At 36.2% G+C, this 22,863-nt stretch overlaps 1 protein-coding gene across 1 annotated transcript in view; it reads left to right on the top strand.

The window, feature by feature from the left end:
* The window catches only part of Sf3a1 (splicing factor 3a subunit 1), a 346,050-nt gene that overhangs the window by 210,241 nt on the left and 112,946 nt on the right, over nt 1-22,863 (top strand). The window contains exon 15 of the mRNA XM_090379835.1: nt 15,562-15,653. Within this exon, the coding sequence (XP_090235961.1) occupies nt 15,562-15,653 (92 nt within the window). The remainder of the gene's footprint in view (nt 1-15,561; nt 15,654-22,863) is intronic.

The following is a 22,863-nucleotide window of genomic DNA, read 5'->3' as shown; positions in this document are numbered from 1 at the left end:
TCGACTTATTTCTGTTGAGAACAAAGAAACCAACTTGTTATTTGTGTAGTATAGGTGAACAGATCTAGTACTAGGAATCAAAACACGACATCACATTGACTGCCGAAAGGGGCAGCATAAATAAATAAATTTTTTGTTTGATTTAATTTTTATTAGAAAACTTGGATTTATTAATTTTTTTTTTTAATTGGCATTTTCTGCAGCACACTTGAAGCATGCTCGTGGCACACAGGTTGAGAAACACTGGTGTATGACAATATATTGCCTTTTGTGCCATTAAAGATGATTTCTTTTAAAATAAAATGGGAAGCATTCAGAGAGGTAATTGTAGAAGCTACTAGGCCTTTCATACAAACTAAGAAATACCATTCAATCTATGACCTAAATGGATATCAGATGAATTGATGAGACTTTTGGCAGAAAAGAAAAATAGATGCATATAAATTATCAGATTATATAGTAGCCTTTGATAGATATAAACTAGTTTGCAATTCTTGTCACAAAGGGGGTTAGGCAAGCTAAGGCATATTATGAGAAGTGTCTGGCAAAGAATGCAAAAAAAGCAGCAAACACTACTTAAGTTAATACAGGAAGAGGTTGAATCATATTGGTCCACTTGATATTAATAGTTTAACTCTTCGAGATCGTGGTTATGCCACACAAAACTGAATAACTATTTTACATGTACAGTAATACCCCGAAGTTACGCGATAGGTGGGTCCGACGAAAATCGTTTAAGTCGAATTCCGTAAGTCGACAACTTTGAATATAAATACATATAAATTTTGTTTAATCGGGACCAAGGACTAACAAAAACACTAGTTTAAAAGAAAAATATTTAATAAAATTGCAGTTATTTATACATATTAATACAAATTATGTATTAAAAAATAAATGAGTTACATAAAAAAGTTATTTCGACATTGATGCTTTCATAAAATCTAACATTCGTCTAACGACACAGCGCCTTCTTTTTTTCACGCAGAATTTCTTCGTAGCAAGCTAATAATTTTTTATTCCTTGGTTGTAGCTATAACGTGTTCTTCATTGGAGTCTATGTTTTCTAAAATTTTCAAGCCCTTTTCAATTGAGCTGAGACCTTCTGTCAAGCTTTCAATTGTCATGTGCTTTTCTGTTGAAACTGGGTCTGAAGTGTCTGATAATTCAGTGAAGTTTTGCTCACGCATCTCTATGAGCTCATTCATTGTCAGCTCCTCACTATGTGAATCCAACAGCTCGTTGACATCATCACCATTGACTTCCAAATCTAATTGCCTGGCAAGATTAACAACTTCTTCTATCATATGAGCGACATGATCAGTTTCTGGCGTTGTTTTCATCTCGTTTTTGAAAAAAAAATGGACAAAGTTTCTTCCAGACACCATTCAATGTTTTTTTTTGTGAATTTCATCCCAAGATTCTTCAATAATTCTTACGGCATCTAAAACATTGAATTGTTTCCAAAAATCTTTAACAGATATCTCACTATTTTGTCTCATAGCTTCATTCAGACGTGCAAACGAACGCCTCTTGTAGTAGGCCTTGAATGTTTTGATGACTCCCTGGTCCATCGGTTGAAGCAAGCTGGTTGTGTTTGGAGGCAAAAACACAACTTTCACACGTCGGTTGAAATTAATTAGGGTGGCAGGAGGGTGACCGGGTGCATTGTTAATAAGAAGGATCAATTTAAATGGATTCTGTTTAGACTTGCAATAACGTTCGACTTCGGGTATGAAGTGGTGACCAAACCAGTCCTCAAAAAACGGAAGCTGTCACCCAAGCTTTATGATTTGACTTCCAAATCACTGGTAAGCTCATTTTAGATATATTTTTTAAAACTCTTGGGTTTTCGGAGCGATAAATTAAGAGAGGTTTTAACTTGCAGTCACCAGCTGCATTCCCGCTGATCATCATTGTCAGTCGGTCTTTGGAAACCTTAAAGCCTGGAAAGTTTTTTTTATTCGTGAAAACGATGTAATTTCCGACAAAAGTTGAGCACAAATTCGAACGCACACATATAAATATGACAGTTGGAATGCAAATTCTTGTATATGTGTGCAGCTCGTGCAGCAGCAAAGTTGAATTTTGTTCATCTTTTTCTCTCTCCACCGTCGCACCGTATATCGATAGCATATGAAAAACGACCTTGAAGATAGTAGGTGGCAGTGTTGCCAAACAAAAAATCGAGAACTGCGTAACTCAGAGTTCGCGTAAGTTGGGGTATTACTGTATATACAGAAAAGTGGGATTCTTTAGGGAAAGGGATGCCAGAAGTTTATCAAATGCTAACAGGAAGTGAAACAATTTTGTGGTAACAATTGAAAGTGGAAGAGAAATTGTCGAAACTAAACATAAAAAAAAAAGCACTTGGGTTGGATGATATCTATTCAGTTATATTAAGGGAGGTAGCAAAGTAGGTATACAAACCCTTAGTCATAATCATGAGAGCATCCTTGGATTCAGGGGGAAGTAATCATGGACTGGAGATGTGCAGATGCATCCCCAATTCACAAATGGGATCAAAGAGTGTCTCAAGTAATTACAGACCTATTAGTTTAACTTATGTGTGTGTTCCAGGGAAAATAATGGAGTCACTGGTTAAAGAAGTAATGTAGGACCATCTAGAGAGGAATGCAATTAATTGGCAGTGCATGTTAACATAATGTGGTCTTTCTTATTGGGTATATGGCAACGTATAAGATGCATATACACTGAGCGATCACTAAATTATGACCACCCACCTAATAATATTGCGGGTTCGAATCCCACCTCGGGATTGGATCAGCGTAAAATGCAAAAACTTTGGGAGGTGCATTATGGCCACAGAAGCCGATGCGCCAACAACTAACAAAAAAAAAAAAAAAACTGCCTAATACTAGGTCCTCCCTCAGTACAGCAGCTATCCGACGTGGCATTGATTCAACAAGATGTCGGAAGCGTTCGGGAGGTATGGCCAACCAAGCTGTCTGTAATGTGGTCAGCAATGCAGGTATGGAGGTGATTGGTATATCCAGACGCCTGATATGCTTTTTCATAGTGTCCCACAAGTGCTCTATGGGATTGATATCGTGGGAGTTCCGAGGCCAATCGATATGCTGGAAGTCAGAACTGTGTTCCTCAGATCATTCCTGCACATCAAGTGCCCAATGGCTTGGCACATTATCATCTTGGAAGACACCATCGGCATTCGGGAAAAAGTGTAGCATAGCAGGGTGTACACAGTCAGCAAGCAGTTGATGATAGCGGAGACCATTGATACGCTGTTCCACAAGCACCAGGGGTCCAAGTTCCTGCCAGTGAAACATGCTCCACACCATACAACTGCCTCCACCGGCCTGCAGTTTTGATACCATGCATGATGGATCAAGAGCCTCGTGTTATTGATGCCAAATCCGTACACTACCATCCACGGTGTGGTTGAATAAATAACATGACTCATCCGACAGGAGTTGCAGCACACCTTCCAGTCTTCTAACGTCCAACTTGCATGCTCTTTGCACCAGGTGAGTCTTTTACGCCGATGAACCTTGGTTTGGAGAGGATGCTGTAGGGGTCATCTGCTGGTATAGCCCATACATACGACGCATGGGAATGCCAGATATTGTTCTGGGTTGGCCCATGTTTTATGGAGTAGTCTTTGCCTGTACGAGTCGTCTGACCCGGCACTCACCTCTGTCATCAACTTTTCGCTGACCTTTTAAGTTTTGTTGTTTGGTCGTTGTTTGACCATTTTGACACCAATCCTGGTACACTTTAACAATAGCAGCCCTCAAACACCCAACCAGTTCATCCATTTGGGATATTGAGGCACCAGCTCGCCGAGCTCCCACAATCTATCCTTTATCAAAGTCCAATAAATCCTTCCTTTTACCCATCATGCTCGGAATTTTACTACCTACTGAACCACTCACCTTATCTATGCTACATAGGTCGACTAACTGCACACTCTTGTACCTTACGTGGTCAACTAGTCGCATTCAGTTTTCATAGGGGTGGTCATAATTCAGTGATCACTGAGTGTATGTGTAAGAAATAGGGGAATATCTGGTATATGTATGACCAGGTGTGTGTGTGTGTGTCAGGATATGGGCATGTCTGTGTGTGAATGTGCTGTTGATAGTGCAAGATGGATAAATGTGAATGTAAAAAGCAAATATCTGTGCATTATAATTAATATTTGTATTAACGATAGCATACCCCCATGGTGTGGGTGAAAATGTTAATTCAGCCTTCATTAACATAAAAGGTAAAAAACATTTAGGAAATATAAAAAAAATCACAAATACAAGTAAGTATATATGAAGTGTGACTGAATTGAATTGCATGCTTGCTCCAGCTCCCTATGGGCCCTTGGTAATAGCTACCCTTGCTATCACCATGCTGTTTGCTTCTCTTGCGAGATTGGCATGGAATCTTGACACTGACCATCTAGGTTGATCCTGGGTGGTATGGGATTCCTGCATCCTTAACATGTCCTTTAACCCCAAAGGGATCCCTTTCCCTATGTCTTTCCCCTTCCCACTCTAAGTGGACTCCTTCCTTATTTGCCTGGTGGAGGATGGGCCTCTGCCCCAGGGGACTTGACTTTGCTCATTATAACCTTAGACACTAATGCACCATAAAACCTTTAAACGACCAACCCCGAGGGACCATTCTGTCACCCCTTCCTCATCTGGCACATACCTCAGCTCTTACCTCCTGTCCTCGCCATCTTTCTACCCACTACTCATACTGTCTCCCTTATGTCTCCTCCTTCCAATAAAAAATTTTTTTCCAATCTCCCTGCTAAGTTTAGGCAAAGCCAGGGTTCAGCCTGCCAGAGCTTTTTTTCTACTGACCCAGTATGCTTTCCTCTGGTGATGAACAAAAACTAGGGACTGTTTCCAACAGGCCCATAGCCTAAGAGGCTGAACAGCATAGCAACACAAACATACACTAAGCCACACTATGTGGCCTTTACAGAGTTTTGTATTCACCACAGAGTTACAGCTGACACTGACCATCTTCTGTCCCAGAACAGTGCCTCTTAACTGATTTAGGGGCACCTGTAACCCTTCTGTATAAAGAAGGGCGACATTTCCCCTGAATTTTCTTTCCAGCAGAGTCGGGGAAACCCCTGGTGCCACAAAAACAAGGAACACTATGTACAATGCAGTGGTTAGGCTGCATTTTGAGTACTGCGTACAGGTCTGAAAGCTGCATTTTAGGAAGGATTGCTGTTGGAACAGGTGCAGAGGGAAGGATAGTGAGATTGGTGAGGGGAAGAGAAGGGTGGTGTTATTAAGAAGGGCGTCAGTTCTGCAAATTGCAGCTGGAGACTAAGCACCTTTTTAGGTGATCTGATTGAGGTGTTTAAGGCTTTGAATAGTTTTATACCATCAGCATTGAGCAAGCTCAATGCTGATGGTATTTTTCCTATTGCTCAGCCTGCACACATGAATGGGGGGGCATAATTTCAAATTGAGGAAGAATTGTTGCAGGATAGGTGTGTTGGAAGTTTGCCTTCAGCTAATGGGTGGTTGATTGTTGGAACAAACTTCCATCTGTTGTTGTTGAAGTGGGTAGCTAGAATAAATTCAAGGAAGAACTAGACCAGTGGTGCGCAAACTATGGGGTGTGACCCCCAAAGGGGTTGCGGGATAAATTAAAGGGGTCACGCCATTTTTTAAATAAAATTAGTTATTGTGTACGTAAAAGCTAAAAAACCTGTTATTAAAATTACTTTGCCAATACTGTAGGTGTAGAGACTTGAACAAAGTCTGAGATACGAATGAACCCTATTTGTCACTCTTTATTTATTTATATAATGTGGTTTCAAGTGTGATGCAGGTGGTTTTCTTACTTATTGTCCTTGTGGGTAACGTGGTTATTTGCTCAATGACTATGGACACAGAAAGCAGCTGACGAGTGTGACTTCTCAGTATGTATTAATACTTCTTATTGCTACTCAAATCCTGAACCCGAATCCCTTTAGCTTTTAATTCGTGCCTCCTACAGCAAAAATTTCTGAAACTGCCTGAAGGTCAGAGGTGTGAATATGTGGTGGCAGTAAATATCAAGTCTGTTGCACGCACTCTTTATTCTGCTTTGTAATTCGGTGCTTTCACATCAACTTGGATGTGTTTTTCATTCTTCTGCTATTTTTTTATTATTGTTGTTTTTAAGAAGAAAAAATATATATTTTACCATGGGCAGTTGGGTAATCAATAATGTTGCTACAGATACTTCAGAAGCTGCTGAAAGGATAAGAAATGTATAATGTGAAAATTTGGACACTAACATTATTTCAAGGTGCAACCACCAATTTCTGGTAGAGAGTCGTCTTATTCCAAATCAAGAGGAATGAAAAAGAATAGAAAATATCAAGAGGAAATTATGAAGTATAGCTTCACTTAGTTTTGTTGATGATGAGCAGCATCCTTTGTGCATAATATATTACGAAAAAATGGCCAACGAAAGCATGAAACCTATTAAATGAAAAAGACACTTACATACGAAGACACTTACATCCAGAGATAATGAAAAATACTGAATCCTTTTTCGAAAGACATGCTGACACCATACAAGGTCAGAAATCTTTCGTGAAGAAACATACGGCAGTGCCTGGTAAATCCTTTAAGAGCATCGTTGAAAGTTTCATATTTAATAGGAAAAAAATTGATTCAATCGAATAATTTCAATTATGCATGAAGAAAAGTACAGCAATGATTTAAATACCATTCCTCTATCCAGAGACAGTCTCGTGCCGTATTACAATTTTCGCGGACAACATGAAATTCAGTTTATTAAATTGATTGACAGAAAGTCCAATTTTTGCAATACAGTTAGATAAATTCACAGATATTTAAAACTTTGCTCAACTTATTGTATATGTGAGATACTGCTATGAGGGAGATGTTTTAGAGAATTTTCTATTTTGCAAAGCTTTTGAAGGAACAGTGGTGGACCAGAAGATTTTTGATGTTATAAATATTTTCTTTCAAACAAATAATCTAACTTGAAACAGCTGCTTTGTGATTTGTGAGGCTGCATTAACAGGATAAAATAAATGTTTAAAAGGCAAAGTAAAGGAAATTGCCCCAATATAGTTTTTAATCATTGCATTATACATAAGGAAGCATTAGTAGCGAAAGAAATGCAAACTGATTTGCACAAAGTTTTGAAAGATGTGGTAAGTGTGACAAACTTTAGGGAAAGTAGAAGCTTAAATAGCAGACTTTTCACAATGCTTTGTGATGAAATGCTTCTTTTATACACAAAAGTGAGGTGGTTGTCCAGTGATAAAGTGTTGCGATGTCTTTTTGACCTCAAACATGAAGTTTTATTGTTTTTATCGAATAAAAATGAGAACCTTGTTCAGTTGTTTACAAATCAAAAATGGCTTGGAAAACTTAGTTTTCCAAGCAAGGGAACCCTTGCTGATATATTTGAAAAAATTTAAGCCTTCAAATACAGGGAACAAATATATTAATACTCAGTGATAAAATAGGAACTTTCAAAGGGAAGCTTAATCTTTGGAAAACTGATATTGAGTGTAATAATACTGAAATATTCCCATGCTTTTCTGATTTTGCTATAATATTGACATTTTACAATTTAGGGATATCATTGCCACTCACCTAATAATTAGCAATTTTTTCAAAAATTTAATGTATCTCCAGAAAAAAAGTTGTATTGGATTCGTGATCCTTTTGCTTTTGAAATTTTTTCTTGCCCCGGAATTACATTTCAGCAAAAGGAATATTTTATCGATCTGTCGTCTAACAAAGCAATAAGTGCTTGTTTCAAGTCTGCAACTTATGAAAAATTTTGGCTTTCTCTTCTAGAGATGAGTATCCAGAATTATCAAAAGTGGCAATACAAATGTTGCTACCGTTCTGGTCTACATATTTATGTGAGGTTAGTTTCTCAAAATTAACAGCTATAAAAAAAAAGCATTCCAGACTTATCCAAAAGATGAAATGAGATTAGTAATTTCAAACATTGTGCCAAATGTGAACCAAATATTATCGGTTATCCAGGTTTGTCCTTCTCATTAATTGTTTTGTTTTGTAATTGTTCATTTTTTTATTGTTTTGTAGTCATAATTGAAGAATAAGAATTTGATTTGTTGTTTTTGCTGTATTCAATTAAAATATTAAACAATTATTTTAATGTGTAAATTAAAATGGAAACAATTTTTTTTATTCCTTTCTCAGTATTCAAATAAAATTTTCTACTACATAATTATAAAATGCCATTTTTCTTCTCTAAAAATCTGGTCATCCTACCTTGGGGTTTGCATTGAGGGTTCGCATCGGTTTTATATTTAATAAAGAGGGTCACGAGCAAAATAAGTTTGCACTTCACTGAACTTGGGGTTTGCATTGAGGGTTCGCATCGGTTTTATATTTAATAAAGAGGGTCACGAGCAAAATAAGTTTGCACTTCACTGAACTAGACACTGTTTGTGGGGATGGATAGGTGATGTGGGAAGGGATGGTTTTTTTTTTTTTTTTGTTGGCACTTGATAAGATTTCTTTCTTGCATCGTTTGATAATACTAAGCCTAAATTATGGAGTTGTTGACCATGTGGAGTAAATCAGCTAACTCCATGGAATTTTCATGTAGTGAATATGACAACAAGAACCTTGGGGGGAGGGGATATGAATGATTTCATGTAATATTCATTATATACACAGACAGAATTAATAAAAAAAATCTTTTTTCATTGAAATTTATTAATTTCAAAGTTTTTTTTCATAAATATTGTATTGATTTTGTTGTGTTGGAATAATTTACAAATTTCATACAATTAGTGCCTCTGCAAACTTAAATTTGGCGGATTTTGTTTCATGTTTCTATTTTATTTACCAACATTTTTCTGAAAATTGAAATATAATCGATAAATGTTTTTTTTTTTTTTTTTTTTTTATTATTATTATTATTATTATTACTATTAAAATGGTGAATGAAGTCTCATTAAAAATGAAGAAATAAACTATAAAATTAATAATCATTGCTCTAACCCAAGCACGGTACTGTTTTTGGGGTTTTCATAAAAAAAAAAAAAAAAATCTGCTGGTAAAAGGTCAATCAGTAGTACTCTCCCAGCACAATTACAAGACACAATACTTTCTTGTTTTTTTTTTTTTTTTTATGTTAAAGTCAAAATCTGGTCCTATCAGGCTACTAATATCACGCATGTTACAAAATGAGATGATACTACCGTCAGATTAAATATCACTTCCTTTTAGCCATAACTGAAGTAGTAGTAGTAGTAGTGGCATGTGATTCAAGAAAGCAAGTGTATGTTAGTGAACTTATGCAGCATCAGCCAAAAAAAAAAAAAAAATTTTACAAAACAATCCCCTCTAAATATTTGTCCAGTTCCTCCTTAAAATTATTTAACCTATCAACTTCCACAACGACAGATGGAAGTTTGTTCCAGCAATTAACCACTCGCTGGCTAAAGGCAAATTTCCGCACATCTATTCTACATCTGTCCTTCCTCAATTTCAATTTATGCCCCCTTAGGTTCGCGTAATCTGAACAAGTGGAAGAATCCCATCAGAATTCAGCGTGCTCAACCCATTCAAGTCTGGGTAAGGACCTGATCTCCTGTATTCACTTTCTCAACATCAAACATCTGGTACGAGAATCATTAAATCTTGAGATTGTAACAGTTGAAAGGTATCCGGAAAGTTCACCGCTCACAATTCACCGCTGGGAAAATTCATCATCAAGGTTTAATTAAATACTTCATTATTATAATAATATTCTGTAGTACGATAAAAAAAATAATTGCAAATAATTGAGTTGCAGATAAAAATATTATTGGTACAAAGAAAATAGTCAAAATAGAACAATGAAATTAAATTTTTATTATTACAAAATGGTAGTCTTACATATAAAATATGATAAAAATTTTACTATTACACATAGAATAATCTGTGGATCCCAGGGCATTCTGGGATATCAGGAAATGAAAAAGCAGATCTTGTAGCCAAACAACCAGATACTTCTATTTTATATAATTGTCAAGTTCCTTATACCGATTTCAAACCCATCATCCGTAAAGCGTGTTACAATAGCTGGTCAATAATCTCAAGAGGTTATCCAGGAAACAAACTTTACCGAATAAAACCAGAACCAAAGCTATGGCTTCTGAAAAATCAGACGAGATGAAACAATTTTAGGAAGGCTAAGGATTGGACATACACACCTCACTCACCTATATCTATTAACCAGTGACAGCGCTCCCCAATGTACATCATGTTAAGTACAACTGGCCATTTGTTAGTGGACTGTCCCCACTTTCAAAATATCCACTTAAACACCTTTTAATCAATTGCTAATACATAGTCATCAATAAATTTATTGCAGATTCTTGGAGATGATCCTAATAAAGAAGAACTGTTTACTTTCCTAAATCAATAGGAATATATCATAAAATATAGTTATATTAATGAAGCTGTTATTTCATATTCAGCATCAGAAAGACACAATTTGGCCCTGGCAGCCTATGTGTTGTTAAATTCGACAACAACAACATAGAATAGTCAAATATAAAATATTTTATTATGATAAAAATTTAGTTATCATTAATACTATATATATAATATTAAGTAGTAAATAGACAAAGTTTAATAAGAAATGTTATGAGCTATGCCTCGAATAAAATCTAGAATATTATTCGGATAATATTCATTGAATTTAGACTTCTTTCTTTTTTTAAACCGTTTAGAAATCTCCACTTGTTTGTATGATGGGTTGATCTTCATAGAGGTTTTCTTCAAAACCTCTATGCCAACCTTCCACAGATTTGTTTGTTTTTGGCAAACTTTCCAAAACAGTTTCATATAAATTCCACATTTCATGTGGAAAATGTGGTTGCCATCATTGCTGCCTTCTTTGTGGACGTCCAAAGTAGTCAAGAAGCTCAAGGAGTTCTTGACTACTTCAAAGTAGTCAAGAACTCCTTGAGCTTCTGAAGGGAAAATCCCACTTTCACATAAACTCAAATACGTCTACTACTGCAATTGCTGGCACAAAAGCTATTGCAGATAACATACACAGCTTTAATGCAAAATCTGCGTCGGTTTCGTATCATTGTTTCAGTCCATTTCTCTGAATTGTACAAAAAATACACTGAGTAAAATGGAAGAAACAACCTTGGTACTTTACGCTCCGAAATTCCTTCTTACAAATATTCACTTTCTCAAAATCAGTGGTTATCGATAATGGTGAAAGTGATGGCTCTAAATTCTTTAACTGTTGTAGAAGAGTTGTGTAGGGTACATTGACTTGTCAGGTAACAGTGCATACACTAACAGCAAAGATACATTCTTTTTCAAACCATGTACTGTATATAACTGATGGAATAGCAGCAGAATGGTTTTAAAAGTTCCATCAGTGTACCAGTGGTCACTTTGTGCCAATAAATGGAGGTTGCATTGTGTTGAAAAAATTAATATCCGCTTCTCTTCTGGACCGAAACCAAAAAGTAAAAACTTTTCTCCATTGGCACATTTTGTTATATTCTTCGGGAAACTGAATATCACTACGGTGAGTCAGAAGAGCTGGACCAGACAATGTTGATTTCTAATATTTCTTATTGTTCTTTTAATACTGTCTACACGTAGAAATTTAGGTGCTGCCGCTGTACTGCATTCACTAGCGGCACTTGATATTAAGTATTGTGGTGCATCATTTGTAGTTTTTGCAACTGTACGAATGATATCATAAACTTTCACTGCCTCTACTTCTGCTGCATCACCACAATGAATGATTTCTTTCTTCCATGTTCTAACAATTTTGTCGTCAACTGTACTGACTCGTGCTTGACCCATTGTTTTTTGATACTTTTCACATTTCCAGTGAGTCTTTTCTTGAATCTGCTTGTCTTTAAAGAAGCAGTAACTGCCGATTATCAACTTCCTTTTTCTGTCTGAATAAACTGGAGAGACAAACTCGGATTGCTAATAAAGTAGGAACTGGAGCAAAATTAAGAAATATCATATTTGTATGTCCTCTTAGGTATACTACTTAGTTTGCAAGTGACAGAAAAAATACTATTTTATAAAATAAATATATAAAATCATTATATAAACAAACCCTGACGATGAATTTTCACAGCGGTGAACTTTCTGCAGTGAATTGTGGGTGGTGAATGTTCCTAGATCCCAATTGAAAGCCTGTCCTTCTCTTTCTTCCTCAGTTTCATGATCTTACACACCAATTACAGTTCTCCTTATTCTTACTGCCATTTTAATACATTGGTTCATGTATGATAAAACACATCTATATACATCTAATTTAACAAAAGGTATTAATATCAATACTGTAATATAATATATATATGCTCCACACTCAGCTTATATAGGAAGTGCAAAGATCTATAGGTCGACCTCTAAAAAAAATACTCTCAAATGAAGTGCAACTCACATAACACAATAGTTAATACAAATCAGTCACACATGTTGCGACATTACTAAAGGAAATGGAAATCTTCCATGAAAGAGTGATTTGATTTTGACCAAACTTAGTGATAATGTTAAGAGGAATTATAAGAATAAATGATCAAATATTCAAATGATTACATTATAGACATTATAGAACTCAAATGTTACAGGCTCTGTGGTCTCCAAGTCTCTGCCAACAGGGATAGAAATGCTCAAGATGCACAACTTCCATGTGATGCCCCCACTACAGGATCAATCCAGCCTATTTAGCTATCCAATGAAATTCCCCTCACCATTCCCCAGACTACATGAAAAAATAAGATTGTTGAATTAGAAAGTCAGACAAAAAGAAGAAAATTTAAATCGTTCAAGCAAATAACTGCATGTATTCAATAATCAGTTCTCAATTCCCTGGCAAAACAATGCATCCCCACACTAGCCCATGGGTGTGGATGAGGGGCAGAAGATGCCTGGGAAAGAGAGAAAAAGCAATTGTAACAGAGAGAGAAAAACACACTGTATAATGGTTTGGGGAGCCATTGGGTACAACATGAAAGCATCTCTTGTGTTTGTGGAGGATAGTATTTCGCCCCATTATTCAGTTGAAAATACAAAAAAAAAATCTTGTTTTTGACAGATATGGATAATGTGATGTTTCTCCTGGAATATTACATTATCCATATCTGCCAAATACCCATATCTTTATGATGTGAATGCAGTGGCAGATTTCCGCACAGGTGCACGAGGCACAACCCTGGGGCCCTCTTGAATAGAGGGGGCCTCAAATCTCAGGTCTCAAAAAAAATAAAATTGTTTCATTTTTAATTTTTACACTCATCATTATTACTGTTACTGAATAAAACTATAATTTAATATGAGAAGTTTGTAAACTCTTATGTGAATATCCCCACATATTATATGAAATATCTATGCGAACTAAGTGAATCTGAAGTAGAATACGTATTATCATTAATGCTTAGTTGTGCCATTTTTTCATTTAAACATTAGTTAAAATATGTATGAAAAAATTGCGCAACCAAAATGATTAAAACCGCAACACCAAATCTAGAGTGTATGCTGTAGTAAAAATGTGCACGCAGAATGCACACTGTAGTGGTACCAAAAATATTTAGAGGGGGGGCGTCAAAATTGAATTGCCCCTGGGACCTCTCAAGTGCTAAATCCTCCACTGTGTGAATGGTCTCCCAAGGTCTGTGAAATCACTAGCTTTGTCCCCAGTCGTATGTGTCTGGATATTATTTGAAGGTGCGTGGCTTAAAATTCAGTACCAACACATTAAGAAAGTTTTATTTATGATTTCAGTTTTCATCGATATCACAAATAAAATTTATTGTAATTATTTGAATATTTGATCATTTATTCTTATAATCCTTCTTTACATTATCACTAAGTTTGGTCAAAATCAAATCACCCTTTCGTGGAAGGTTTCCATTTCCTTTAGGAATATCGCAATGCCAACACAATCCTTTGAATACCACTGAAATTACAAAGAAAAGTAATCTTTGATTTGGGTAACTACTCCAATTAGAAAATAGCACCATAAGATGATGTAATTCTTGTTAGACATTAACATTAGTAGAGGCATATAATGCAAGAAAGCAAGCTTATGTAGCATCAGCCAAAAAAAAAAAGAAAAAAAAGAAAGAAATCCTTCCCATTTCACCCATCCATTCACTCCAAAATTTTGTCTATTTCTGCATTGAACTTATTTAAGTTGCTGACCACCACAACAACAGGTGGAAATTTGTTCCAACTGTCAACCATCTGCTGGCTAAAGGCGAATTTCTGCATATCTATTCTACAATTGTATTTCATCAATTTGAATTTATGTCCCCTCAGGTGAGTAATTTGAGCAAGTGGAAGAATCCCGTTAGCATTGAGCTTGCTCAATCCGTTCAAGGCCTTATACACCTCAATTAGCTCACCTTGCAGGTGCATAGTCTCCAGAAGCTGCAATTTGCAGAATTTAAGCCCTTCTTGGCAAAACTAACCCTTTGTTTCCCTCACCAACTTGTTGCCCTTCTCTGTACATGCTAAAGGAACTCTACATCCTTCCTAAAATGAGGCCTCCGGACCTGTATGCAGTACTCGAGGTATGGTCTGATCATTGCCTTATACAAAGGGATAATGAGTTCCTTATCCCTACTAGCAAAATTCCTGTATATCAGTGAAAAGATCCCATGACCTGCTCTGGCAGAATTGTCTGCACTTTCTGCAGAATTGTCTGCACACCGATCTTTTTCATTCTCTACCACCCTGAGTAGTACCATACAGTTGGTATGTTTCTCTGGGGTTAACTCTAACCCATATGTAGTACTTTCAATTTGTCAATGTTGAACTTCAGCTGCCACCTCTCAGCCCATCTGCTCAACTTTCCCAAATCCTGTTGCAGTAGTGTACTATCATTACTGTTATTAACAACCCGGCCAAATTCCATATCACCTTCAAACTTAGACAGTAACCTTGATAGGCTTTCATCAATATCATTGATAAATGCCAAAAACAATAATGGGCCCAACACCGAATCCTGGGAGACTCCACTAATAACATTAGTCCACGAAGAGCAGTGTCCATTGATTACCACTCTTGTCTTCTCCCACTGAACCGTCACTTTATCCAAAGCAGCAACTTGCCTTTAATGCCATACTGCTCCAACTTGTACAGTAGTTTTCCATGTGCAACAGTACCAAAAGCTTTCCTGAAATCCAAGTACTGTATATGATATAAATTTTTTTTTTTTGCATTCAGTTCCTTTGTAACCTCATTGTAATAGAGGAATGTGATTCAAGAAAGCAAACATATGAACTTATGTAGCATCAGCCAAAAAAATAAATTTAAAAATAAATAAATTTAAAAAAATAATAATAATAAAAAAATTCACAACTATTCCCTCTAAAAGTTTGTCCAATTCCTCCACAAATTTATTTAAGCTATCAACTTCCACATATCTCATAAAATTAAGTTGCTCCAAGCAAATATACATTTTTAGTACATCTTTATGGAACGTTTTCTTTGAAAACATAGAAATTAAGATGCTAGAAATTTATTGCTGAAATTATTACTAACATAAATTATTTTGTTTTCTTCTTTGTTCTAGGGTCTGCTATTGAAAGTAGCTTGAAGCAGTTTGCTGAGAGACGTACTGATATATTTGGATCTGGAGATGAAGAAACTGCAATTGGAAAAAAGGTTTTACTTTTTTTGTATAGAAAAAAAAAATGCATTAATAATATATTCATTTGGGATGCACAGATAATCGTAGAAAATGTAAATCTAGTAAAGCAAACGTAATATTTTAATAAATTTCAGAAATTAATTTGCTGTGACAGTTTTTTTGGGATATAATCAGATCTTTTCTAGTTGGATTAAGTGATAAAGCTTACTGCTACCTGTTTCTTCAAAGCAGGCCTGGCTAGGACCTTTGACTAAGGCAACTCAAATAAAACATGCACAAAGAAAGCAGGTTGTCAGCTTTCCAGTAATCGGAATAAATAGGAAACTTATAAAACACACATAAGTTAATGGGAACACACAGTAAAAGCATATCAGAACTTATTGGTGCTAGTTGTGTTATCTGCCTGCTTGTCATGATTTCAGCTAAACTTACAGGTGCCAGTTTTTAATTTTTAACAATGGACATTAATTTCGGAGATTTGTATAAGACATGCAGTATGAGACAAACACCACTCAAATGGGAATACTGCAGAGAAATGTCAGCAAAAAAAAATATTTGTTAATATTTTTATTTTATTACTTCAGAATAACAGCAAGTCTTTCCTCTTGTAGTATTGGCTACTTATGCCATTAAGCCTTTGCTTTTGTTACTCAGTTTCTTTGTTTTATAAATATTAAAACTAGACATGCGTGTTTTCCAGCTTTAATAAGCTTTCTGTGTGTCCATAGTCATTTAGGTTAGCATGGGTTTATAATGCTGAAACTAGGCATTGGCAATGTGTTGTTTATGTTTGCAAGACTCTGAATAGAAGTGCAAGGCATCCACAGATATTACAATTCTGCACTAATTAATTTATTGCTAAAAAACTTGGAATACCCTCTCCACATTAATTTTAACAACAGTAGTCTTCGATTAGCTGTAACATTTCTTATGCAACACTGTGTTCTAATCTTCATACTTCTTGTGTTTTGTTCAGTAGTTTTTCATGATTGTGAATCTCCTTTGTCTATTGTTCAGAAGTTTTGGTGTTCCTCCACATTTGATATACTCCCTACATAACACGCAGCTAACTGTTCTTTTGTATTGCAACAATCTTTATTGTATGAATACTATTTAGTAGTACCATCTAGGGAGGAAATGTAAAATTAATAAAACTTTTATGTCAGTTAGTCAAATACAGCTAACTGTTACAATTTGCATATATTAGTTCTTATGCTATCAAAAGTAACCTCTGTTACTGTCTTTTATGGAGCACATTTTCTCAAAGCCTAGCTTTGGAATGTTGTGAATCAAAAAGAATTTATTCTTTACTTTGCCTTTGCTACAATTTGAAATTTAGGTTTTCACTTCTTGCTGTCATAAGCCCAATAGGCATAAATGTGCAAAATGAATTAGGATCAACAAATAGACAAATAGAATTGAAAGAATAAGGAAATCATAGGCATGATTTCTCTGAGGAAGCACCCACCTCTGTTGAAAAGCAGTCAAAAATTCACTGGTATCCCTATACAACCTGTGTACCATGTAGGTTTACCTTTTCTTTCTCTAGTTTCAAGTTATTGATTGTCATTCTCCTTTGTGTATTGTTGAGAAATTTTGTTGAATATTCCAATTGTGTCTCAGACCTGTTCAGTTTTGTGTAGTGAGCTAGATGTGTACATTTATGATATATATATAATATCGGTGTAAATACCATAGTTTACCCATAAGTTTAACTACATACGTAGTGTAACGGCATCATTTAGATTTTATCTCATATTGTGGCTATCTTCACAACGAGATACCAGGTATTGCACTACTTTGAATAAATAATTCTTCTCTAGTAGAGTAGACTACTGTTATTTATTCTCAGTGGGCACCACCACCACCCAGATGCGTTTCGGAGCTTGTTGGTTAACTCATCAGTAGGTGGGCAGGTACCCTGGTAATGCAGACATGCCATTGCGGTTGCGTGCCATAGAAGTGTTATTTATTTGAAGTAGTGCAATACCTGGTATCTCATTGTGAAGGTAGCCACAATATGAGATAAAATCTAAATGATGCTGTTACACTGCATATGTAGTTAAACATATGGGTAAACTATGTTGTTTACACCGATATTATATAGTTAATTTTGACCCATAACATATTATGCCTTGAGCATTTAGTCTTCAAAGTACATTTATAATGCGTAAGATTCATCATTACCATCTCTTGGTCATTGTTGAGTTTGTGTGCCAGGGGGCTGCCTCTCATGTTGTCTCAAAATTTTTGTACCTGTATACTATAATTCCATCATTGAGGCAGTACTAGTGGCCAGGACAGAAGTATGTGGGACTGGTGGAAAAGTTTTTCCAAATATTGAAGGCAACCAGTAACATAGACGAGGCCTTGAATGGAGAGTCCGTGTCTTTTGTGATGGGTGTCCGGCAGTGACTGTACCCACAGATTACAAAGGATTCCTCTGGTTTTGAAGATGAGCTGCCAAGTGTAATTGAAGACCACCTGCATGGCAACTGTAGCAGAGATTGAGGGAATTAGTGCAGATGATGTAGAGGAGCCGCTAACCTCCCACAGTGAGTCCATTGATGATGAACTGAAGGAAATAATTTTGTTATTTTGAAAAAATGCAAGTATCTGAATCTGCTCCCATGAAGATTTTTGATAAAAGTGTCATTGAAAAGACACTTGCACTGCACAGTCGGTGCACAAATTTCTTGGAAGAACATTACAATGACTTTTCATGAGTGCGATTGACAAATTTTATGTAATAAGCAAAAGGAAAGCCAAACAGTCTACTGTGTATTCACTTTTTAATAAAAAAAGTTGTCTATATATATTAACAAAATATATACACACACAAACATTCACTGGTGTTCAAAGAAAGTGCATCACCCATTAAAATTGTAATTGTCGTCCGAATAACATAAGTATATGGCAATATTTCTTACAGATTGCATCAGATAAGATTGACACGCTTAGGTGATGGTGTAATATTGCATCAGCTATCACTTTCAGCTTTATAAGCACGCTCTGCAAGAGTTGCAGTCATTTCTTACTTGTGTCAGGATGACGAGTTACATGCAGTTGATGCCACGAAGAAAGTGCTATTATGGCTTTACGTGAGGAAGGATATTCTTCCCGTCATATTGCTTATAGTGTCTTGTAATCAGTCGACAGTGAGTAGATTTCTTTCTAAATTGAAGAATACTGGTTCTGCTGATAGGAAAAAAGGAACCTGGACGCAAACAGGACTGCATTTTGAAGCGCATATGCCTTAAAAACCATAAAGCTTCTTTGTATGAACTGAAAAGAGAATGGGAAGAACATACGGGAGTGGTAGCAAGTTCAGTAACAGTCAGAAGGCGCCTATTCAAAAATGGACGTGTAGTCCGTCGTCCTAAGAAGAAGCCCCTCCTCACACAAAAAATGAAAAAGGCCTGATTAATTTTGTGTGGAAGTCAGTTATTTTCTCGAATGAGAAGAAATTCAACCTGCATATCTCTGATGGGGGACAAACGATTCGCCGTACACGTGGTGAAGAATAACATCCAGACTGTATGGTGTCTACAGTGAAATTCTCTACCAGCGAAATGATATGGGGGTGCATTTCGTATCGCAGAGTAGGTTACCTGCAGTTTATTAAAGGTTCCGTAAATGTCAATGGATACCTGGCTATATTGCAAGGCAAATTGCTGCCACCCATTAGAGACCATTTCAACCTGCCAAGTGACTGCATCTTTCAGGACGACTCTGCTCCTTGTCATTGGGCAAAAAGTGTAAGTAGGCACTCTATAGTTACTTTAGCTTCATTTCTGCATTAGAGGTTCAACAGTAATGTGTTTATGTTTGTTACAGGTGAAAAAATGGTTGGAATAACAGTACATTACAATCCTTATCTGGCCAGGAAACAGCCCGGACCTGAATCTGTTGGCATCATGTGGAATCTGCAGTTGGGAGAAAGTAACCAAAGACCCTTCATGAACTTCAGGAAGCCATAATTCGTGTTTGGAACCACAAACTCTCAGTTGATTATCTTCAGAAATTGATCTTGTCAATGCCTCGACGGTGTGCTGATGTCATCAGGGCCAGAGGCTCAACTAAATATTAGTTTGCACCCGGTGAACTTTTCATTTTGTTTTCCATTTAAAATGGTAAACTGAAGCAAATTGAGGGCTTCTGATAACATTTCAGCCATAATTGTCGTTTTTACCAAAGCTGTTGTATAAAGGTTGCAAATGCTCATTTTGGAATATTTTGAGAGTTCCGGTCAAATATTACTTAGTTTTGCCTTAACTATTAATAAATATCTTTTGTTTATATTTCTGTTTGTGATACTTGTCATTGATGTAACATACCATCACAAAAAAAAAAAAAAAAAAGAGTTAGAAATGTGAAATTCCTAGGTGATGCACTTTCTTTGAACACCAGTGTATATGCTGCCCTACCATTAATATCTGCAATGCGTGCATATCTACAAATAACCTTTATTTACAGGGAAACTAATGTTTAATAATGTTTAATGATGCTGAACCCATTATCCTTTAGTTTTTTTTGTAAATTTCCTGTGATATTTTCAGCCATTCAAAGTGGTGACTAGTTCAGCTCTGTTTTTGGATGGTCTCTCCCCAGATATAGCCCACTATCCATTTGGTTACTGAAGTTTCATCCCTTAAGGCACTGAAATCTTTTCCTGGCATGGAACATTTGCCATCAAAGGATGTTAAATTCATGGCTCCACCAGGATACTGAGTTTTACAGTGGCTTCTTTCTAGGAATTGCTGCTTTGCATGGTTTGAGAATTACACTGGTGATGGTGGATTCATGCTGTTCTACAGGAAGTGCTTTGAGGGTGGTAAGCGTTGTTTTCAAGAGAGCTACGAATGGTGGTGGAAAAGTGGTTCTAGTCAGCACCTGATGGTTTTTTTTTTATGAAAAACCGAAACATGCAAGGTATCAAAACCTATAGTACTTAGTACCGTGCATGGATTGAAGGAGAAGTATGGGGGGGGGGGGAGGCTGCCAGAAACTTTGCTCTAGAGACTAAACATGGGTTTCACCACTTCAAGCCTCCAATAAGCAAAGTGGTGGTATTACACCAGTTGATGAGAGTCATCTACCACCTAAAAATGATATTGTTGGTAGGAGAAGGAAGAGTGTCACGTCCAGGTGTCACGTACATTCCAGTGCACAAACTAGTGAGAAAAACGAAAGGAGGCCAGAGTGATGTCAATTATAGATTTGTGAAGCGCATTAGAAAAAGTAGGTAGGTGACCTGGCTGATTAAATACATCTTAGTTGGAAGTGGCAATGTAGTCCTCTAGCTGGGTTCTATTTGCTGAATAGGCTGGATTGACTTGGAGATTTCGGCTCTGCCAAAGCATGGAGTGGTAATTGGCATCCATGGAGATTAGTGTTTTCTGACTGTTAAGCACATTTGTGGGATGCTGTGGGTACTGGATTGTTGGTGCGATGTCCTCACCCGGTCTGGTATATATCAATATTAGGTAGAATTATCCAAGCCTCACAGATAATGTGAGCATAGATGGTCATAGGAGAACAGAGAGCGTTGATTTTAGCAACTAAATTTGATTTTAGTTGATTTTAGCAACTCCTTGTTTCTAATTATTATTGTGCTTTCAGGGTGTCACCAATAGTCAACACAATTTTAAAAGAAGTTGGGTAGCCTTGAACATGTCCAGAACGTATATAGCTAGATAGACCTCAGAATTCATTTTTTTTCAAAACAACCAATTTTTAACCAAGCCAACTCAGGCCAAACCATTGAAATATCACATACAGACTGTTTCTGATGTCCTTCCACACTGAAAGCTAATTAATTCCAATGATTGGCATTTTGCATTCACAATCATACTGCTGTCTCCCTGAAGGTTTATGAGTATACAAGTAACCCTCGTATAACATGGTACTTTGGTTCCTACAAAATCTTGTGTGACGTGAAACCGTATTATACAGGACTTGGCGCATTATGGCCTTATCTGCCAATGCGCCATTAAAAATGAAATCAATCAATCAATCAATCAAACAGGACTAAGAACCAGTATAAACAGGGGGGTTGCGTTCCAAAAGCTAACAAAAATACGCCTTTTTTTTTATAACAATTAGAAACTTAATTTTTATAATAGTAATAACTTAATATTTTAACTTTATTTTTATAATAGTATTAACTTAAATATTATTAACTGAACAAACTTCTTAATGTGCATTCATAATGTACAATAATGTATGTTCATTTAATTTTCTTCCTCTTCATCGTTGCTAAACACAATGAAACGAGAACGTTTTCTTTGTTGGAGAATATTTTCACCTTCTGCAGCATCTAGATTTTGTGTACCTTCTATTTGCTTTAAAAAATCAGTAATTTGGGTTTGTTTGCTTTTGCTTGATAGATCTTTGTAAATTTCTTGGTCTGGAACTAAACATTTTTGAAGCTCCCTTTTGAACTTTGTGCTCCTTTCAGCATAAGGATCTACATTCAAAAAATAAGATTCTAATTGTTTGGCTAAATTTGCTTTCCCGTATGCTTTTTAGTGTAAAATTTGGAACTTCAGAATTTTCAACTGCGCTGTCATCCTCTGAATTGATTTGGTTTACCTCCAATGCCATTCCCCCCCCCCTCCCAAATCTGCTTCACCAGCCTCTTTTCTACCAATAATTCACGAATGCCTTCAGTTAGTCATATCGTCAAAACCTTCCCCTCCTACCAACTTAGCAAGTTCTACTATTGCACCAATTCCATTTTCTGCCAGTTCTACCATATTTTCTGAATGAACTGACTCTGGGCATACGTTTTTCCAACACGCATTTAATGTTGACAGTTTTACTTCTTTGTGCGATAAAGCTATGATTCTGATACAGTCCACAATTGAAAACTGTTTCCATGCTGCCATCACTTCAATAGATTTGGAATCAATTTTTTCCAAAATCCATTGTAATGTGTTTTACAGGTAGATAATTTTTTTTTTTTTTTTTTTTATGAGAACCCCAAACACGAGAGGTATTAGAACCTATAGTACTTAGTACCGTGCTTGGGTTTGAGGTTAAGAAGACGAAAGAAGATATTTGTTGACATTGGACTTGAACTTCTGTAGATTGTAATTTTCAGGAAATACGTATGAAGGAAGGTTGTTCCAGAAAACGGCAGTTGAATGAATAAATGAGGAAGATGAAAAGTTGGTTCTGTGGGTTTGAAGTTGGACAGTAAATGGATGTTGGCTGGTGGCG

The sequence above is a fragment of the Mastigoproctus giganteus genome, chromosome 8 (genome assembly GCF_048544385.1).
Source record: "Mastigoproctus giganteus isolate SK-2022 chromosome 8, ASM4854438v1, whole genome shotgun sequence".
Taxonomy (NCBI): domain Eukaryota; kingdom Metazoa; phylum Arthropoda; class Arachnida; order Uropygi; family Thelyphonidae; genus Mastigoproctus; species Mastigoproctus giganteus.
This window is presented reverse-complemented; position numbering and strand designations above follow the sequence as displayed.